We start from the raw sequence: 20,241 nt of genomic DNA, 5'->3' as shown, positions 1-20,241 counted from the left end.
TCTTGGTCCATTGTGTCTATGGATATTTGGAAGTAACCTGAAAATCCGTCTAAGAAACAATAATAACTATGGCCCGATAATCTTTCTAGCATTTGATCAATAAAAGGTAAAGGAAAATGGTCTTTACGAGTGGCATCGTTTAGCTTTCGATAATCGATGCACACTCGCCAACCGGTTACTGTTCGTGTCGGAATAAGCTCGTTCTTCTTGTTGGTTATGACCGTCATCCCTCCTTTCTTGGGCACCACTTGGACATGACTCACCCACGGACTGTCAGAAATAGAATAAATGATCCTTGCATCTAAGAGCTTGACTACTTCCTTCTTGACCACTTCTTGCATGTTTGGGTTCAATCTTCTTTGGTGTTGCACAACCGACTTTGCTCCTTCCTCCAGGTTAATCTTGTGAGAACAGTAAGAGGGGCTTATTCCCTTGATATCGGTAATGCTCCATGCAATGGCCCGCTTTCGCTTCTTCAAGACTTGAACTAATTATTCTTTTTTAGATTTGGAGAGATCAGAAGCTATTATAACTGGTTTTCGATGACCATCTTCAAGGAAGGCATACTCCAAGTGATCTGGTAGTGCTTTGAGCTTTGTTTTTGCATTCTGCATGTTATACTCGCCAAGTACAGGTAAGGGACTCGGCGAGTCCTCTGCAGAATTCACGACTTCTCGGGTTTCTTCAATTGGACTCGGCGAGTAGATCGAGTCTACTCGATGAGTAGTGTGCTCAGAGTTCTTCATTAATTCCTCATAATCAGCTTCTTCCAGCAGTCTCTCAATTTCCAGTAGGTCTTTTTTAGCATCAAGTTCTTCATCAAAGATGATGGTGGACTTGTTAGGATCTTCATTATCCCATTCCTCCATCAATTCATCCAACATGTCAATTGAAAACGCCGTGTCATCCCTATTCCTTGCATGCTTCATAGCTTGATCAACCCCGAAAGTGACTGAATCATCCCCCACCCGTAGAGTAAGTTTTGAGTCTCTCATGTCCACTATAGCACTTTCCATGTTAAGGAAAGGTCTTCCAAGGATGATCGGGACTTGAGGATCCGCTTCCATGTCTAGAATTATAAAATCCGCGGGAAACACGAATTTATCTACCTTCACCAATAGATCTTCACATATTCCTCTTGGAAATGTGACTGTTTTATTTGCTAAGTGTATTGCTATTCGAATTGGCCTTGGTTCCGGGAGATCTAATTTCTTGAAAAATGAATAAGGCATGAGATTCACACTTGCTCCCGAATCAGCCAAAGCAGGAATGGTGGCCAAATTCCCAAATTGGCAAGGCAAAGTTAAGCTTCCCGGGTCACCCTTCTTCTTCGGTAGCTTGTTTAACATGGTTGCTGAGCAATTCTCATTAGGAACTACTTCCTTCACTTCCTCCATCTTCCTTCTATTATTTAGAAGCTCTTTGAGAAACTTGGCGTATTTTGGCATTTGGGCAACCGCTTCTATGAATGGTATGTTGATTTGAAGAGCTTTTATACGATCTAGGAACTTCTGGTAGTCTTCTTCCTTCTTTTCTTACTTAGCTCGGGTTGGATATGGCATTGGAGGCTGAAATGGTTTTGCTGGAGTCTGATTTTTCATATTAGGTACTGGACTCGTCGAGTCCATATCATGGACTCGGCGAGTAGGGTCTGTGTCATGCAGATTTTTATTTTGGCTCATTTTTTTTATAGCCTCCTTTTGTGACTACTTGGGCTCTTCATTCTGAATAGGTGCCAGAGGGGTAATTATCTTCCCACTTCTAGTTGTCACAATATTTATATGTTCGCCTCGTGGGTTGTTTTCTGTTTTACAAGGAAGTTCTCCCGGTGATCTTTGAGTAATTTGTTGAGCAAGTTGCCCCAGCTGTGTCTCTATGTTGTGGATAGATGCTTGCTGATTCCTAAGCATTGTTCTTGTCTCTTGTATTGTAGTATCATGGTCATTGTGTCTCTTTTCTGAAGCAGCTACAGACTTGGTAAGCATCTCCTCCAAACTTGGTTTCCTTTCTTGTGTCGGCTCCTCCTTTTGGTAAAAACATGTTCCTTTTTGTTTAAACTTATCCTCCTTATCCCTCTTGTAATCCTCATAAGGAAGCCACTCCTTCTTGGGTTTCTGCCAATCTTCATCATATCGGTCACCACTTGAGTAGCACACTTGCACCTTCTTATTGTCATTCTCATCTAAGACACAATCTCTAGTAAGATGAGGCCCATTGCAGTTCTCACAACCCACCCGAATAGCATGTATCATTTGATCCGTTTTATCCATCCTCCTATCCATGGTTTTCAACATAGCCATAACTACTGACAAATCTTCTGAAGCTGCATAAGCTGATCCCCTAGTCACATCATTCCTTGGATTGTGGTATTCTCTAGAATGCTTATAGAATTCTTCAATTAGTTGCTTTATCACCGGGGGTGCTTTCTTCATGAGTGGACCTTGCGATTCAAGTAATTGCCTTGTTGTAACATTCACTTCATCATAGAAAATGGATACCTATTGTTGACTATTAAGGTCATGATGTGGGCAATTCCTTAGTAAACTCATATACGTCTCCCAAGCTTCATAAAGGGACTCTCCATCTTGTTGTTCAAAGTTGGCTATGGATTTCTTTAACTTAGATATCTTGGAGGGTGGGCGGAATTGATTCATAAACTCTTATTTCATCTTGGCCCATGTAGTGATGGATCCGGGGGGGAAGTGACTTGAGCCAATCCTTTGCAGCACCCTTCAATGTAACCGGAAGCATGCGAAGTAGCTGAGTTTCGTGAGGCACGTTTGGAACATGAAAATAATCAGCTACATCATTGACTTCATCCAAGTGTTTGTAAGCATCTTCGTGGTCTTTTCCATAGAAGGGGATCTCCTTGAGTAGAGCAAGAATGTGACCCTTTAGCTCAATAGTGGTAGTTGCAGGAATTGCGGGTTGCACAAGTCCCGGGCCAGTGTCATCGCGTATCCTTTTCTTCCATTCCCCCATGGGAACTTCATCGATGTTAGCCATGGTAATAGCTAAATCGTCGCTGGAATCGGAGTCGTGCCTGTATGTAGGTTCTTTTTCTTCTTCAGTTTCGTACTCGGTGTCTTCTTTAATCAAGTCTTCGCTTGCTAAAGAGGCGATGTATGCTCCTGATTTTCTGCCCTGCTTCTTTCCAAAAACAGTCTTCAAGCTAGACAAAGGCGACTTCTTAGGTGTATTCAAGCTTTCAACGTCTTTGCCTTTGTTCTTTCTCAATATGGATTCTGGGTCTTCAAAAGGGGGTACTAGTGGAGTGTTGGATCCTCTGGTCATGAAAATCCTGCAAATAAACAAGAAAAACGCATAAAAAGAACAAAAAAATGAAACTGAACTAAATAAAAATTAATTGCCAAACAACAGGGTACTCGCCGAGTAGGTGCGAGTGCACTCGACGAGTAGCCTGTCTCAACTAAACACAATTAAAAACTAAATAAAAACTTCTAAAAAACTAATAAATTCTAAAACCTAACTTACTTACTGAATTACTAAAAAAAATTAACTTCGTGCAAGAAAAACTCACACAAAGGATCGATTAAATTAGGAATTAGATTTAATTTTTGAACCGTTCCCCGGCAACGGCGCCAACAACTTGATGTGTGTGAAATGCACTGGTTTTATTCCTACTTTTAAATTATAAATTTAGCACACAATGGCAGTGAACCTGTCTTTTAGTGGTATAGTTGGATAAGTAGGGTGTCAAACTCAGGGAACGAAAATTAAACTAATAACTAATTTTAACTAAACAAGTAATTAAATTAAGGGTTTTTCTCTAGTTTTACAAGACTAGAAACTTAAACACACCACCTAACAAGTGATTAACTAAACAACTAAAAACAAGTAAAAATTCACCAAATTTGATAGAAAGTTTATGTTTAGGTCCAACCAATTCACTCCTACGGTTATTTGTATAATAAGATGATAATTAATTGTTATTGGTTACCAACTATAGTGGTTAGATTCATGTTCACTATTACTAACCCTTAGAAAATTAATCAATTCAAGCAGTGGCCAATTGTTTAAACTAATTAACTCCCTAGTTCATTTATTTGGATTAAATAAGATTTGTAATTGGTTAATCAAGTTGGTGACTTAACTAACCTCTTGTTTGTTGGTTTCACAAACAAGCTCACACATTAATTTACCTATTCTCTAATTAATCCTAGTTTCATGTTCATTAATCCTAGACATATGATGAAGTGTTCACATAAACATATGAGGTTAACAACTAAGAGATATTCATGCAGCTTAATTATCTTCCAATTAACAAAAAATAGTTATAGTTAATGCATAAGGTTCTTTAACAAACTTAATTTAATAAAATCACCAATAAACAATCAATAAAAGTAATAATCAAACCATAGGAGTAACTTGGTTTTTCCTAAACAGAAACAACACGAATTTAGCTCATGATTACAGTTGAAAGAAGCTCAAAAACGAATTTAACTAAGCTAGAAATGATTAAATCCTAAGATTAAGTGGAAAATATAACCTAATTCGCCTTGAGTCTTCAAAAGATCAAAGATTAGGATTCTTCAGGTCTCCAAAGGGTTCTTCAATCGCAGGTGTATCTCCCAAAAAGCCAGAAAAGTTCCCCAATTCGGAATAAGGCTCCATATTTATACTTATCACAAAATAGGGTCAACTCGGCGAGTAGGTCCCCAACTCGCCGAGTAGATGTGGAAAATACGTGTTTATCAAGGACTCTTGACTTTTCTTCACGAATATTCTCAGGTACTCACTGAGTAGCTTCGTGGATTCGCCGAGTAGATCCAAATATCTTCTTTTTCTTCATTCTTTGGTTTCTAATTGCCTCTCTTTATTCCTTTTTTCTTCTAAGCATGTCTTCTGGACTGAAAAAACAATTTATACATTATTAAGTACCTTTGTCCATATTATGCACATAATTAGCTAAAAATGAATAAAAATCTATACTAAATATATGGCTAACTATGCACATATCACTAACCGCGTCTATGTGACTTTTATTGATGATTACAGCAGATATGGCTATATCTAATTAATCAAACATAAGTCAAAAACCTTTGAAAAGTTCAAAGAGTTTAAACAAGAAGTGGAGAATCAGTTGGGCAGGAAGATAAAGATGCTTCGATCCGATCGGGTGGTGAGTATCTTAGTATTGAGTTCGAAGACTATCTTAAGGAATGTGGGATTGTTTCACAGTTGACGCCACCTAGGACACCACAACTTAATGGTGTGGCTGAGAGGCGCAAACGAACCTTGTTGGACATGGTTCGTTCCATGATGAGTCGAGCTTCGTTACCTATCTCATTCTGGGGGTATGCCTTAGAGACTGTCTCCTATATCCTTAATCTAGTCCCAACTAAGAAGGTTGCCAAAACACCTCACAAGATGTGGACATGGAAGGTTCCCTCGTTAGCACAGATCAAGGTTTGTGGTTGCGAGGCTTTCGTGAGACGCGAGACTCATGACAAGATCGAACCTCGTAGTGAGAGGTGTATTTTCATCAGCTACCCACATAAATCCTTTGGATATCTCTTCTATAGACCGAGTGACAATGTTGTCTTCATTGAGAGGACAAGAGTCTTTCGCGAGAGAGAACTCATAGGCCAAGGGGGCAGTAGGAGTGTAACACCCATAAAATTCAAGCCAATTTAAAACTTTATCAAAACATTTAAAATAGTAGTTATTACAAATTTGTTTTCAAAATAGTCTAATATCAGAGTTTTCCTAGAAACATAAATAAAACTTGAGGAGTTATACGATCACGCCTTCGCCTTGCCGCGATCCCCTGATGTACCTGAAACAATAAACCAAATCTATAAGCTCGAAAGCTTAATGAGTTCCCTCAAAATACCAACCTCATATAACCATAATCATATCATAACAACAAATACAGAACAACATGCATAATGAGCCTTCAGCTGACTGGATCGCCTCGCAGGACCTACAGCCTATATGGACCGCTCCCGAGCCTTAGGCATAACTGGACCGCCTCGTAGAGCCTACTGTTGGATTAGTGTCTAAGTCCATAACTATTTTGGTATGTATTTGACCCGATGGTGCATGGTCCTTTTGGGTTGCCTTCACCAAAGCAACTTGATTGGAGAAATAAATAAAGAGAGAGGTTATTATGATTTATTAATATGTTATAAGAATAATATATTAAAGGAGAAATCATATTTGTTTAATTAATATTGGTCAATAATTAATTAAGAATTAATTTTGTGATCAAATGTAATTAATTAAACTAGAGGGGCTGAATTGTAATTATGTGATAGTTGCAAAATAGGGCAATGGTTATCCTTGTTAAAGGATGGACGAATTCAAGGATAAGGAGATCCTTGAAATCGTCCAAGGTCCAAGAGATAAGGGTTTTCAAGGCTTATCTTGTGGTTGCTTGGTGGGCAAGTAACTGGATAAGGATAAGGACTGAAACCCTAATCCCAACCCTATATAAAGACCCTTGATGAGAGAGCAAGATGAATCTAAGGACAAATGTTTTCCGCTGCTTTTATAAATAAAATAAATTTTGTTTGACTTATTTATTTATTTTATTTCCTTGCAATGAAATCGTTATGAAAATTGATGTTTTCATATTTCTATAACGAATGGATATGATTCTTATTTATGGTGTTTATGGAAAAGTCGAGAATTTACCAAATAGGGAGAGTTTCTCATCGCCCAAGTTTCAATTGGACAGAAATTTGGAATCATGCAACTTGGTTGCACGATGAATGAGAAATTTCATATTTGGAAAATTAGACTAATTCATTGATAAAGTGTCAAGTGAAGGACTTGGAGATCGAATACACAAAGTTGCGTGTTGATCAAGTCCACCATAAGAGTAACAAAGATATTCGTCAAGATTTACTAAAGGTTTAGTAAATATGATTATACTTACAAGATTAAGTGTAATTCTGAATTGATTAAAGGGTTTAGATCAATAGCAGAACGAATAAGAAGAATCAAGTAGGCAGAAAGATAAAAGTTTCTCCATTCTAAGAAGATGGGAGAGTGCCTTTGATGCTTTATGATAGGTCTTAATGATTAAGAACCATATCTCAATTGATCCTCTAAATGAGTCTTAGTACAATTGTATGTCTAAGAAGAGGAATCAAGAATTGAAGAAATGGTTAAATCAAGAAGTCAATCATACTCCGTTCAAATAACAAGTCTTAAAGTTAAGATTGTGACAATGAGTGAAAAGTATTAAAGGTTTATAACATTCATCAAATGTGGAAAGTTGTGATGTCTTGAATAAGACAAAGACCAACTAGGACCAATTTATGAAGTGTTTTGATAAAAACTACACTAACTCTTGAATATTTGTCAAGAAATGGTTATTGACAAGAGAATCTTATATGTCAAGGAGTTAGTGGGAGTCTTAATGGTCTTGAAAGGTTTCAAGAACAAATCAAATAAACCTTATCGATCATCACTAGCACACGAGTTGAGGTTTACAACCTATCGTGATGACATTATTTTGTTTCTGTGCCAATCCAATCGAGTTAATTATGCATGTGAGTTCTATGAGTTCTCATTTTGAACGCATAAAAGGCAAAGCACCATAATCAATGAAAGGTACATTGATAGGTGAGCTGCTTAACTACTTGGAAGACGTGGTGGGCAGCTGTGCTACCATAAGGCAAGAAATCAAGATTAAGAAAGTTCGATCCATATAAGTTTGAATTTGTCGTAAACCTTGGTTTTAACAAATTCTCATGGATAGGAACACATACACCGTTTAAATCTAAGTGTCATAAGATTTCCTCCTTCATGAAAATGATTGTGAGGAAATGCTTTCACTAAGAAAGATTTTAAGAAGACGGTAATTGTAAAATTGCATTCTCGAATTCAATCATGGTTACGGTATCCCTTTCCATAATTTGAATTGTGAGGTTTGTCAATTAGTATTAATTGTTTAGACACACATATGAACTATCGAAGGCAAAGGTGTATAAGTTCAAGAAGCCTTGATAAAGGATTATCAAAGCACTAAGTATTAGAAACATGAACTTAAGAAATTCAATAAGTATTGTTTTCTGAAAGTTAAGATGTTTATGAATACATGTCGAAGCTAGTGGGAGCATAAGTGTTATGTTTTATAATAATCATCATGATAGTGGGAGCATAAATGTTATGATTGTATGATTATTAGGGAAAGTATTGCAAGTTGGCAATATTAATTATAGAAAACAAGAGTCATTCTTTGCAAAGTTGCAAGGATGGAATAGTTGTTTTGCTATAATTAAGGGAGAGAATATTATGCTTCATTTCAAATCTAAAGGTTTAGGTTGAGAAATGTTAATAAATTTAGTCAAGGGTACATGTTCTTAAAATTTCGATTATGATTATGGCATTCCTCTTCACAATTCGAATTTTGAGAACATAGCAAATAAAACATTATGCGTCGTGTCCCATACGCTTCGAGTATAGGATCGATTGCAAATGCTTTAATGTTTGACCATTCTAAAATTTTCCAAATGTCTAGTGCATTTAGAGGGAAAAAGGACTAGAATCGGTTTAGACTAAAATAATTAAACAACTATCAAAGGACAATCCAAAGTTCGATGAGGATTGGTTGCTTGTGAGTAGTTGGAAGCATGGTATTGAATGGACCATATCGACATTATTATGAATATAAAAGATTCTAATAAGAATGAGTTGTCATATGGAAATTGTGGAAATGTTTCATATTGGATGGACCATGTCGACATTATTATGAATCGATAAGATTCTATTAAGAATAAGTTGTCATATGGAAAATATGGAAATGTATCCACATTGGGAATTGAATATCGATAATCTATGACTAAATTAGAAACTTTTATGCAAAAGTATGTTCAAAGGAATGTACTTTGAGTGAGAGACATCATATCTAAGGAATTGTCTTGTAACAATCTCTGATAGAGGACTTTGTAATATCATTGGCAATAGTCTTTGTGACTTTGGTGCAGTGAAATCACAAAAGGATCATTGCATAAAATGTTAGAATCTAGCATATTCTATAAGTAGCAAGAATTTGATATTCTTTCACTTATGAAAAGGATTTGGAGCTGTGAAATGAGAATGATTGGAAATGTGTTCAATGTGATCTATCTCACAAAGTAACAACCATAGGTAAACATTGTGTGCATGCTAGGAGCATAGGACAAGTGTAATAATTCAAGTAAGAAGTTGATTACCCGAAACGACAAATAATGAGTAATCGATATGGTGATAAATGAAAGGTGTTTTATTTATGCTCAAAGGATTGAGGCCATATGGGATTAGTATTATTCTTGTGTTTCACATTTGCATGTTTTGACTTCCAGAATAATTGAGTTTATTAAGAATAATCGAATTATTCGAACGGGCCATAGTCGTTCATATGTTGGAAGTAGATATGAATGAAGACTCTCGTGAATTGGTGTGTGGATTGTCTGAAAGAGTATTAGACATAAGCAAATGTTTGCTGCAACGTTCATGAGTGCTTATGAATATGATTTGAGCATTGGATTAAACCCACGCTCACTTGGATCACTCCATGGATTGTATCACGAGTGATTGGTGAGACGATAACATCTTATATTCTTGAAACCGAGATGTGTGAGTTGTATCTTGCGAATCGGTTGCACATTGATAATATGTAAACGCACTAGTAACTTGGTGTTATAAAACATATTATTGTGTGTGATTCGGTGAGTGAGTGCAAGCGAGCATTATATCAAAGTTTATCCGTTCCTTTTATCCAAAGAAGGATAAAAGCGATATCTTTGGGCCCCTCGATGGTTTAGTGATGAAAAACGTAAATGCTCGGCCGGGCTAGGGCTAATTTGATTTGTTCAATTAGTCAGTCGTCATAAATCGGGAATCGAGATATAGTACAAAGAGAATGATTTAAAATCATATCTCATATGATATCTAGAATGGAGGAATATATGATCCCTTATCTTAAGGACACGCGTATCTGATAGGACCAGAGTTGACAGCGGTTTTGGAAAGCTACGATTGCAGATCAGGATCTGAAGTCATACGCATAATAGTTATTAGACTTATCCAAGTGGGAGACTGTTGGATTAGTGTCTAAGTCCATAACTATTTTGGTATGTACTTGACCCGATGGTGCATGGTCCTTTTGGGTTGCCTTCACCAAAGCAACTTGATTGGAGAAATAAATAAAGAGAGAGGTTATTATGATTTATTAATATGTTATAAGAATAATATATTAAAGGACAAATCATATTTGTTTAATTAATATTGGTCAATAATTAATTAAGAATTAATTTTTTGATCAAATGTAATTAATTAAACTAGAGGGGCTGAATTGTAATTATGTGATAGTTGCAAAATAGGGCAATGGTTATCCTTGTTAAAGGATGGATGAATTCAAGGATAAGGAGATCCTTGAAATCGTCCAAGGTCCAAGAGATAAGGGTTTTCAAGGCTTATCTTGTGGTTGCTTAGTGGGCAAGTAACTGGATAAGGATAAGGACTGAAACCCTAATCCCAACCCTATATAAAGACCCCTAAGGCCTTAGGAATTCGTGCACTTGATCCCTAGAGCATCTAAGGACGAATTCTTATACCTCTCCTTTCTCTTTATACCTTCTCCATTTGCTCTTGGTGTTTGTGAGCCATTAGAGGCACTACACTTGTGGTGCTTGCTTTCAAGACTTTAGGTTTGAAGATTTAAGTTGTTATTACAATATAACAACAAGAGGTATGTAATCTAACCTTCTTGGTTAATTTCGAAAATAGCAATCATGATTAGGGTTTTATTATGTGTTCATAATGTTGTGTATCTAATACTGAAAACCTAGATCCAATGCTAGGGTTGCATGTACACATAGGATTGTTTGTATAAAACCCATGACCTACAACCTATCTAGACCGCTCGCAAGGTATGTTGTCCTACAACACAAAGCAGGACCGCCTTAACCCATCCCCAACCAAACAAACATGTGCATGTAAATATCATGCGCTAGCTCATATCATATAACAGTCTAACCGATCTAATAGATCACTAATCATAGAAACTCCCTAATAACCAGGATACATACCTAACCGGTCACTAACATAGCATCATCCTATAATCGGGACACCGACCTAACCAAGTCACCAAGCCTAAGCATATCACCATCCTAACTACCAGGATGTAATAAATAACATATCATGCCATAAACCAGTTACAAATCCATAAAGGGGAGGCCTTGGTTCCTTAGACCCTGTTAATATAGTGAGGATAACTCACCTTACAAGTAGTGTTGAAATACCATAAATCTCTGACTGTTGTCTCACCGGGAATCCCAAACTATTACACAATAAATACTAAGTTAATACCCAAAATAACCTTCTTAACTAAAAGTCCACACTATTCATTAAGTCCATTCTCTTTATTGCGCCAAGGCCCAATTACCCAGTCCTTGACTTGAAATCCCATATATAAAGCCCATTATTGGCCTAATTTACTAAATTAGGCCCAACCTCCTAATTGGGCCTAACCCCATGACCTACTATCACTACCTGGCCCAAAATACCTTATTTACCAAGTCCAGCAAAGTCCCAATTCCAATTAGCCAATCAACAGCCCAAAATCCAAAGTCCATTTGTCAAAGGCCCAACAAAGGACGTACGCGGGGCGTACTCGTCCAGTCATTGACCACCATCAGGTGGTTGACCCAGTACGTTGGGCGTACTAGATTTACACTGAGCGTACTCTACAGTTTGCCAAAACCCTATTAAGTTCTTAATGACTTAAGCACTTAAGCCCAAACTTCATATCCAAAGACCTAACATGCCTAGGATCCATAAAGTCATGAACTTTATCACTTTGGACGTCCACAAAGTTCTTAATGCTTGGTCTTAATCCATTAAGACCTTATTTCTCCATGCATGGGACACATACAGCTAATGGGACCACATTTTTATCACTTAAAGTCCCCTCAAGAGTCTAGAAGGACGGCCTTTTTCGTCCAAATCGCATCATACACCACCTTATGGTTTTTGGGACAAGAAATGCTTCTACTAAAGTAAAATGGTGAGATCTATGAATATATACATAAAGTTTGGAACTTTATACCTTCTGGAGCTTCTTGAGCACAAGCTAACTTCATATCTACAAGCTTGATCTTCTTTTCCAACTATTTGATGCAATACCTTCCTCTTAAAGAAATCAAGAACACACCAAATAAGCTTAAACTCACAAAGGAAAGGCTAGGGGTTTGGGGAGGACAAATGTAATCTGTGGAAGATGAGGTGGAGGTTTTGATGCTCATAGTGTTGCTTATATAGGCCGCAAACCCTAAATATTAGGGTTTCACCCTGACATTAGTATGCCCAACGTACACAAGTGTACAGCCAACGTACTAAGGCGGACCCTAGTACACTTAGCGTACTCTTATGTACGCGCAATGTACTCCTCTTGGCCCAAATTTGCAAACTTGGCCCTTAAACTTATCTTGGCTCTTCATTTCCAACCCCAAGGACTATAAATGAATAGATAATGATAGAAGAGGGTTCATGAATACCTGCCAAATCTCGAGATGTTACAATTCTCCCCCACTTGACTAAGACGTTGTCCTTGAAGTCTGTTGCGACAAATAGATCTGTGTAATGCTCCCGCATCTCAGACTCGGGCTCCCACATCCACTCGGATCCCCTCCGATGCTCCCACTATACCTTCACCAAAGGTATATCCTTGTTCCGTTGAACCTTCTTCTTTTCTATAGTATGGCCACCGGCCTCTCCACATAATTCAGGCGCTCATCAACCTGTATATCATCCAACAACACCACTGCCTCCTGATCCATAATGCACTTTCATAATTTCGAAACATGGAAAGTGCTATGAATCCGACTAAGTTCCTATGGTATCTCTAGCATGTATGCCACCTTGCCAACCCTAACAACAATCCTGAATGGTCTAATGTAGCGGGGACCCAATTTTCCCCTATTCCTGAAGCGGATCACACCCTTCCAGGGTGAGACCTTCAGGAGTACCATATCACCCACCTGGAACTCTAACTCAGATCGGCGTCTGTCGATGTAACTCTTTTGTCGACTCTGAGCGGTCTGCAGTCATTGCCTAGTTTGCTGAATCTTCTTGGTAGTCTGCAAGACTACCTCCATCCGTCCCATCACCTTGTGTCCAACCTCACCCCCAACAAACCAGGGTGCGACATCTCCGCCCATATAACAACTCGAAAGGTGGGGCACCAATGCTGGAATGATAGATGTTGTTACAGGCGAACTATGTAAAGGGCAGGGTGGAATCCTAGCTCCCACCGAAGTCAATAACGCACGCCCTCAACATATCCTCAAGGGTCTGAATGGTCCGCTTACTCTGACTGTTGGTCCGCGTGCCCAGTTCCTCGTGGAACTTCCGCCAGAAACGGGTGGTAAATCTAACATCCCGGTCAGAAAAAATGGAGAATGAAACCCCATGGTGAGCGACGATCTTGTGAACATACATGTTGGCCAACTTATCGGCCAACAAACTCTCCCGAAAAGCCAAGAAATGGACACTCTTTGTCAATCGATCCTCGATGACCCATATAGCATCAAACCCTTTCGCCGTCCGCGACAACTTGGTAATGGAATCCATCATGATCTGTTCCCATTTCCACATGGGAATCTCTAGAGGCTGCAGTATACCATGCGACCTCTGATGCTCGACCTTGGCCATCTTACATGTCAAGAACCTGTCGACATACCAAGCGAATTCTCACTTCATACATGGCCACCAATAACTCAAACTCAGGTCTCGTTACATCTTGGTGGCCCCCATGTGAATAGAGAAGTGAGACTTATGAGCCTCCTCCATGACTGTCTGCCCGACCCCACCAGACATCGAAACCCAAACCCGACTGCATCGGGTGAATAATCCCCGTCTATCCTGCATAAACTGGGTGTTCTCACCCCTGATCCTCTCCAACTTCCAGTTCTCAGGTCATATGCTCTCAACCTGAGCATCTCTCATCAAACTCACAAGCGGAGAATCCACCGCTATCCTCATACATATCATTGGGGTGGAAGACCCATCTGACTTGCAAATCAAGCCATCCACCACCACATTCGCTTTACCGGCGTGGTAAAGGATCTCGCAATCGTAGTCCTTTACTACATCCAACCACCTGCGTTGCCTCATTTTCAGGTTCAGCTGATCCATGATGTCTATCAAGCTCTTGTGATCCGTGTATATGGTACAACAGACCCCATATAGATAATGTCTCCATATCTGGAGAGCGAACACCACCGCTCCCAGCTCTAGATCGTGCGTAGGGTATCTCGTCTCATGCGGCTTCAGCTTCCGCGATGCGTAGGCTATCACTCGTCCTCTTTGCATGAGGACGGACCCCAGTCCTGTGATGGATGCATCACAGAACACCACAAAATCCTCAACTCCCTCTGGGAGTGTCAAAACTGGAGTCTCGCATGACCACTGATGGTGGGTCTCAAACGTCCTCTACTGCACAGGGCCCCACTAGAAATCTAACCCCTTCCTCATCAGACGAGTTAGGGGTACTGCAATCTTGAAGAAATCCCGTATAAATCTCCGATAGTACCCTGCTAATCCCAGAAAACTCATGATGTATGAAGGAGATCTCGACACTTCCTACTGCATGACTACGTTGATTTTGGCCGGATCGACCAAAATCCCCTCCTGGTTAACGAGATGTCCAAGGAACTGGACCTCTCGTAACCAAAACTCAAACTTTATGAACTTAGCATACAATTGTTCTCGTCTCAGACCTCCCAATAACTCCCTGAGGTGCTCCTCGTGCTGCTCTCAGCTCTTGGAATACACCAAGATATCATCTATGAACATGATGACCGAGCTATCAAGCATCAGTCTGCATACCCGATTCATTAGGTCCATGAATACTTCTGGCGTGTTGGTGACACCAAATGGCATCATCACATACTCGTAATTCCATAACGAGTCCGAAATGCGGTCTTCTCCACGCCCTCCTCTCTGACCCTGACCTGATGATACCCTGACCTCAAATCAATCTTGGAGAACCAAGATACTCCCTACAACTGATCAAAGAGATCGTCTATCCTTGGGAGTGGATAACGGTTCTTCACCGTCAACTTCTTCAACTCCTTATAATCAATGCACATCTGGTGCAAACCGTCCTTCTTCCTGACGAAGAGGATCGGTGCTCCACATGGAGAAATGCTAGGTCAAATGAACTGCTTGGCCAGCAGTTCCTGCAGCTGTTATGACAGCTCCTACATTGTAAGTCCCCAAAATTGCTTGTGTATCAATCAGATCCAATTTATGGTGCGGAATCCCAATCAATTGGATGATGTCAGATCAAATAGAAGAGAACGAGAAGAAGAATTAAGATGAATCTAATGTATTGATGATATGATTGATGCTCCTTACAATAGATTCTCTTAATTCTTCTTCTCGTTCTCTTCTATTTGATCTGACATCATCCAATTGATTGGGATTCCGCACCATCAATTAGATCCGATTGATACACAAGCAATTTTGGGGACTTACAATTGGTATCAGAGCCATTTTGGTATCAATTGACGTATTTTTTGTTCAAAGGATTGATTGTTGATTTGTTTTTGGTTTGTAAAAGCCTGAAATCAAATTTCATATGAAAATAAAATTTTTAGGTTTGCTGCTAACTGTTGAAGGTTTGCTGTTAAAGTGTGTGTGCGGTGGAGCGTATATGTTGAAGCGTGTGCGGCTAGGAGTTTGCTGTTGAAGCGTGTGCGGTTGGTGTGTGCTGATACTCGTGTGCGGTTGAAAGTGTATGTTGTTGGATCTGTTTGCTGTCAGAGTGTGCGGCTGAATCCTGTGTGCTGTCAGAGTGTGCGGCTAAAACTATTTACCGTTAGTATTGTTTTGTGGTTGGGTGTACGGTTGAAATCTAGTATGGAATCTCAAAGCATGATTGCTCATCAAGATTTGGATGCAATTATGGGAACCACTACTCGTATTCCTAGATTGCTATCAGCTGAAGGATTTCCTGAATGGAAATATCAAATTGAAAAGTACATCAAAATGAAGGATTTCAAGATTTGGAGAAGTATTTTAAGAGGACCAATTAGTATTACTTCTACTCTAGAAGATGGTACGGTAATTGACAAATAGATTGAAAATTACACTGATGATGACTTTGAAAGAGTTGAAGAATAAGAAAAGGCACTTGCCACACTCACTATGGCGTTGTCTCCTGAGATTGCACAAGGATTTCGTGAATATACATCAGCAAAAGCATTGTGGAAGCGCTCATAAAAGTTTATGAAGGAAATGAAGACATGAAGCAAAGCCGACAAGACATGCTTCGACAGAAATTCAACATGTTCAATTATGTATTGGGAGAAACATTGGATAATCAATTGCAAAGATTTATCACACTAACCACTGAAATGAGCTCTGCAGGTGTGATGGTTACTAGGTCTAAAATCAACAAGAAGCTAGTAAATTCTCTTCCAAAATCATGGGACATGAATGTCTCGGTGATTAAAAAGACAAAAGACCTGAACCGTTTAAGCTTGTCTGAAACAATGGCAATCATCAAAGCTTGCGATCTTGATGATAAACAAACAGAAATCAACCATGTCAATTCGTACTCTACAGCCAATCTTGGAATTCAAAACAACAACACCGCTTTCTTAAGCTTTACCACCCATCAAAATACTCAAGTCCAGGTTCCCCAAGTTCAACCTTATGCAGCCCATCTAAACATACCATACAATATACCTAAAATGCAACAAACTCAAATCCCTCAAAACATATCTCAAGTTGGTTCTAGTGTTAGTTCTTCCACAGGTGTTTCAGTTCAATCTCATGGAATTGGTTCCCAAAGTTCGTTTACAAAGGAAAAGGAGGAAAATATGGCTCTAGCTACTGGGTTAGTGAACTGCTACAATGCCTTTGTTGCTGGAGAGCCCTCTCCACAACTCTCATTCACTGATCTTGATCAAATCCATCCTGGAGATGTGGAAGAGATGGATATTACTTGGCAAATGGCAATGGAAATATTCAGGGCTAAACAATTCTCAGAAAAGACTGGAAAGAAAAACTGGGGTGTAAATTCAGATAAAAAGATGGGGTTTAGCAAAGGAAAGTTATGCTGTTATAATTGTCACGAACCAGGACACTTTGCAAGGGAATGTCCAAAACCCGATCAGCGAGAAAACTCTGAAAGAACCATGGTGCCAGTAACTTACGTTCACAGCAACAACAGAGGATCATCTTCAAACAATCAGTCTGCAAACATGGCAATGGTAGCTCAATCGTTCAACTGGGAAGATCAAGTTCAGGACCTAAACATTTCGGGACCTGAAAAGGCAAATCTTGCTCAAGTCAAGGATGCAAGTGAAGAAATAGAAGCAGATCCAGAGGAGTAGATGATGAATTTGCAATTTGCATTCATGGTACAAACCACTCCTGAACCAGTCAAATCTGAGGTTAGTGAATTTGGTTGTTCTCAATCTTGTATTAAAACTGTTAAGTTTTTGAGAGATCAAATTGAGATAATCAAAAGAGAGAACAAGGACTTGAAATATGAGGGATATACTCTTAGAAAAAATCAAAAGCCCTTAAAAACTCAATTAGAAAATAAAACAAAAGACTTTAAAAAATTGCAAGAGGATTACAGCAACAAATGCGAGAACTATGATCATCTCAAAAGAAAACTTGCTGCTGTAACCATGGAACTTGACACATTAAAAAATTGTTTTGAAAAAGCTGAATTTAATTTCAAAAAATACGATGGGTCAAGTGAAAAAATTGCAAAATTAATTGAAGGTCAATCACACTGGAGAGATATCACTCATGGTAATCAAATAAAAGTCGGATTAGGTTTTGAGAGTGTCCCTCATGCTTTCAATCACAATTATACTGTTATTCCTCTGTCTCAAGAAGAAATTGACAGAGAACCTTGCATGGTGTATGGAAAGTCAGCTTCTGAGCAGGAAATACAGTCTAATTATGAGAGTTTGCATACTAACATTTCTACCTCAAGTGCAGATATTTCCATAGTTCAGGGGGAGCATGCAGCTGAATCTTTTGAGTCAGATAATGTTGTGAGTGAGTCTGGTGTTAATTTCAATAATGAATCTGTGTCAAAATCAAACACAAGTGTTTTTGTGTCGGGGGTATTTTATTTCAGTCTAATAATGTTGTTTCTAATAGTGTTGTTTCGGATCAAACTGCTAAACCTGTTTTACATGTTTCTACATCTAACACATTTGTTACTAAATCATGTGATGGATCTTGCAAGTGTAAAAGTGTTAAAAATGGAAAAGGAAAGAATAACATTGTCAACAGCAGTGCCAAAACTATTAAAAACAAACAAATCTGTTTTAACTGTGGCACTGCTGGACACATTGCAACAAATTGTACAAACCAGATGTTTGTATCTCATACAACAAAAAGAGGGCAGAATGAATTTCGGGGACGATCTTTAACTAGAAAAAATCCCAGAACTCGTTCTAGAAATGGAGACTTGAATACAACATTAAACAAAAAATTCAAAAAATTTCAAGAGAATAAACAGGTTTTTCGTAAAAACAACAGATGTTTGCCAAAATCAACTCAGGCTAAGCCTAAGTCGAATTTGTCAAAGAACAGGACAAGATTTTCTAACTCTTCAAGTAGAAAATCCACCGGCTCGAAACAAACTAATAAATTTTCAAAAACGAATCTTCAGTGGATTCCAAAATCTTTTTTAGATCAATCTCCATTACCCTCTAATTCAAAAGCAAAGAAAGAATCAAATGAGAAATTTGTAAAAGGAAAGAGTCAACCCAGGATTTTGATGGCCTGGGTTCCCAAAACTAAATGATTCCGCTCATCGTGCAGGGACAGTTGCAGAGGAATGTCGCCAGACCTTGGTATGTCGACAACGGTTGCTCCCGGCACATGACTGGAGACATATCCCAATTGGAGTCCATTCAAACCTTTAATGGGGGATATGATTGTTGGGTCGAAAATATGGTTTATACTTTGCTTTTCTAGGAAAATATATTTTTATGTAATATTGTATGTGTTTACAGTTTCGGTGTGTGGCCGTACACACGTGTACGGCCGTACACACAAACCGTAAACACATACAATATTACATAAAAATATATTTTCCTAGAAAAGCAAAGTATAAACCATATTTTTGACCCAACAATCTCCCCCTTGGTTTATAGCTTTCTTTTCTAATTGGCCCAACAAACTCCCCATAAAAAGTAGCTGGCTTTTTCTTGTTAATCTTCATTGGGAGCTTGCCTTCAGCATTAATCTTCAAATTTCTTCACAACATCAAGATAAACATATGAATCTTCAATAAATGAATTCATCTTGTGCAGTTGGGTTTTTCTTCAAAATTTGACATTGAACGCACGTTGGGTGAGGAGGCTTCTTGAAAAGATTCTTGAAAGATAGCGTTTTCATCTTGAGAATCTTCAGAGAGAACAACGGAGAGAAATAATCTTGTGGATCACTTCAGCAGGTTCATAGATAGCAGCAAATTGATTGTGGAAGCTTTAATGCAATCTGTCACATAATCTTCAAGTACAGCTTCACCATGCTTCTGGGGTTGACAGATTGAATGTCGAAAGAATAATATTCATTTCTTGCTCCTTCGAATGCGAATTCTTCGATGCTCACGGACGAAGCCTTGGCTCAGAAATCTTCGATACAGTCTCCATGAGTTTCATCTTCACCTGAAATCACTTTTCAAGACAAAACAAAACTAAAAGAAAACTTAGAACAAAAAATAAAACAGAAATAACACTATTTTTATTTTGAATTTTTTTGATTTTTGATTTTTGTTTTTTTTTTGTTTTTGTTTTTGCTTTTTTTTTTGTTTTTTTGTTTTTGTTTTTTTTTGTTTTAATTTTAATTCTCCCCTAATATTTAACTTAGAAGAACACTATGAACAAACGTAACAAAAACAAAATAATAGCTAACTTTAAGAGTGATCTGGGATCAAAGTTGTTAGACAGCCTTTATCCGCTTGTCGGCATGTAACAGCCCGAAATCCAGGTATTCTTCTTTTGGCCTTGCATCTTGGTTAAGTTTGTGAATTAGGGTTTTCATGGTAGGCGAGTACGCTGGGCATACAAGGTGTACGTTGCGCGTACTTGCGCGCCTCATTTTGGACGCGTTTTCCCTCAGGTACGCGGGGCGTACCCAAGGTTACGCCCGGCGTAATGTATTCAGACCCAAACCCTAAATTCCTTTGATGGGGCTTATATAAGGAACATGTGGCTGGTCTTTTCAGCCACCATCCCTCAG

General features: G+C 38.6%; 1 protein-coding gene and 1 non-coding gene across 2 annotated transcripts; one reads left to right on the top strand and one right to left on the bottom strand.

Annotated features, from left to right (window-relative positions):
- Window positions 1-491: 491 nt before the first annotated feature.
- On the bottom strand, window positions 492-1,448 carry LOC145059600 (uncharacterized). The gene has a single exon (XM_079007425.1). The coding sequence runs from the start codon at window positions 1,446-1,448 to the stop codon at window positions 492-494; it is 957 nt and encodes a 318-aa protein (XP_078863551.1).
- A 1,066-nt stretch (window positions 1,449-2,514) lies between these two features.
- LOC145060860 (small nucleolar RNA R71) lies at window positions 2,515-2,621 on the top strand. The gene has a single exon (XR_013687042.1). It is a non-coding gene; the product is annotated as a small nucleolar RNA R71 (small nucleolar RNA).
- Window positions 2,622-20,241: the final 17,620 nt, after the last annotated feature.

The sequence above is a fragment of the Lactuca serriola genome, chromosome 6, assembly GCF_051521515.1.
Source record: "Lactuca serriola cultivar US96UC23 chromosome 6, Lser_US96UC23_V15, whole genome shotgun sequence".
Classification (NCBI taxonomy): Eukaryota; Viridiplantae; Streptophyta; class Magnoliopsida; order Asterales; family Asteraceae; genus Lactuca; species Lactuca serriola.
Note: the sequence above shows the minus strand (reverse complement) of the source record. Positions and strands in the feature narration are given on the sequence as shown.

Bases quoted from the DNA above. Each gene is read 5' to 3' on its own strand.
- LOC145059600 (XM_079007425.1), bottom strand. From the start codon at position 1,448: ATGCCAAAATACGCCAAGTTTCTCAAAGAGCTTCTAAATAATAGAAGG.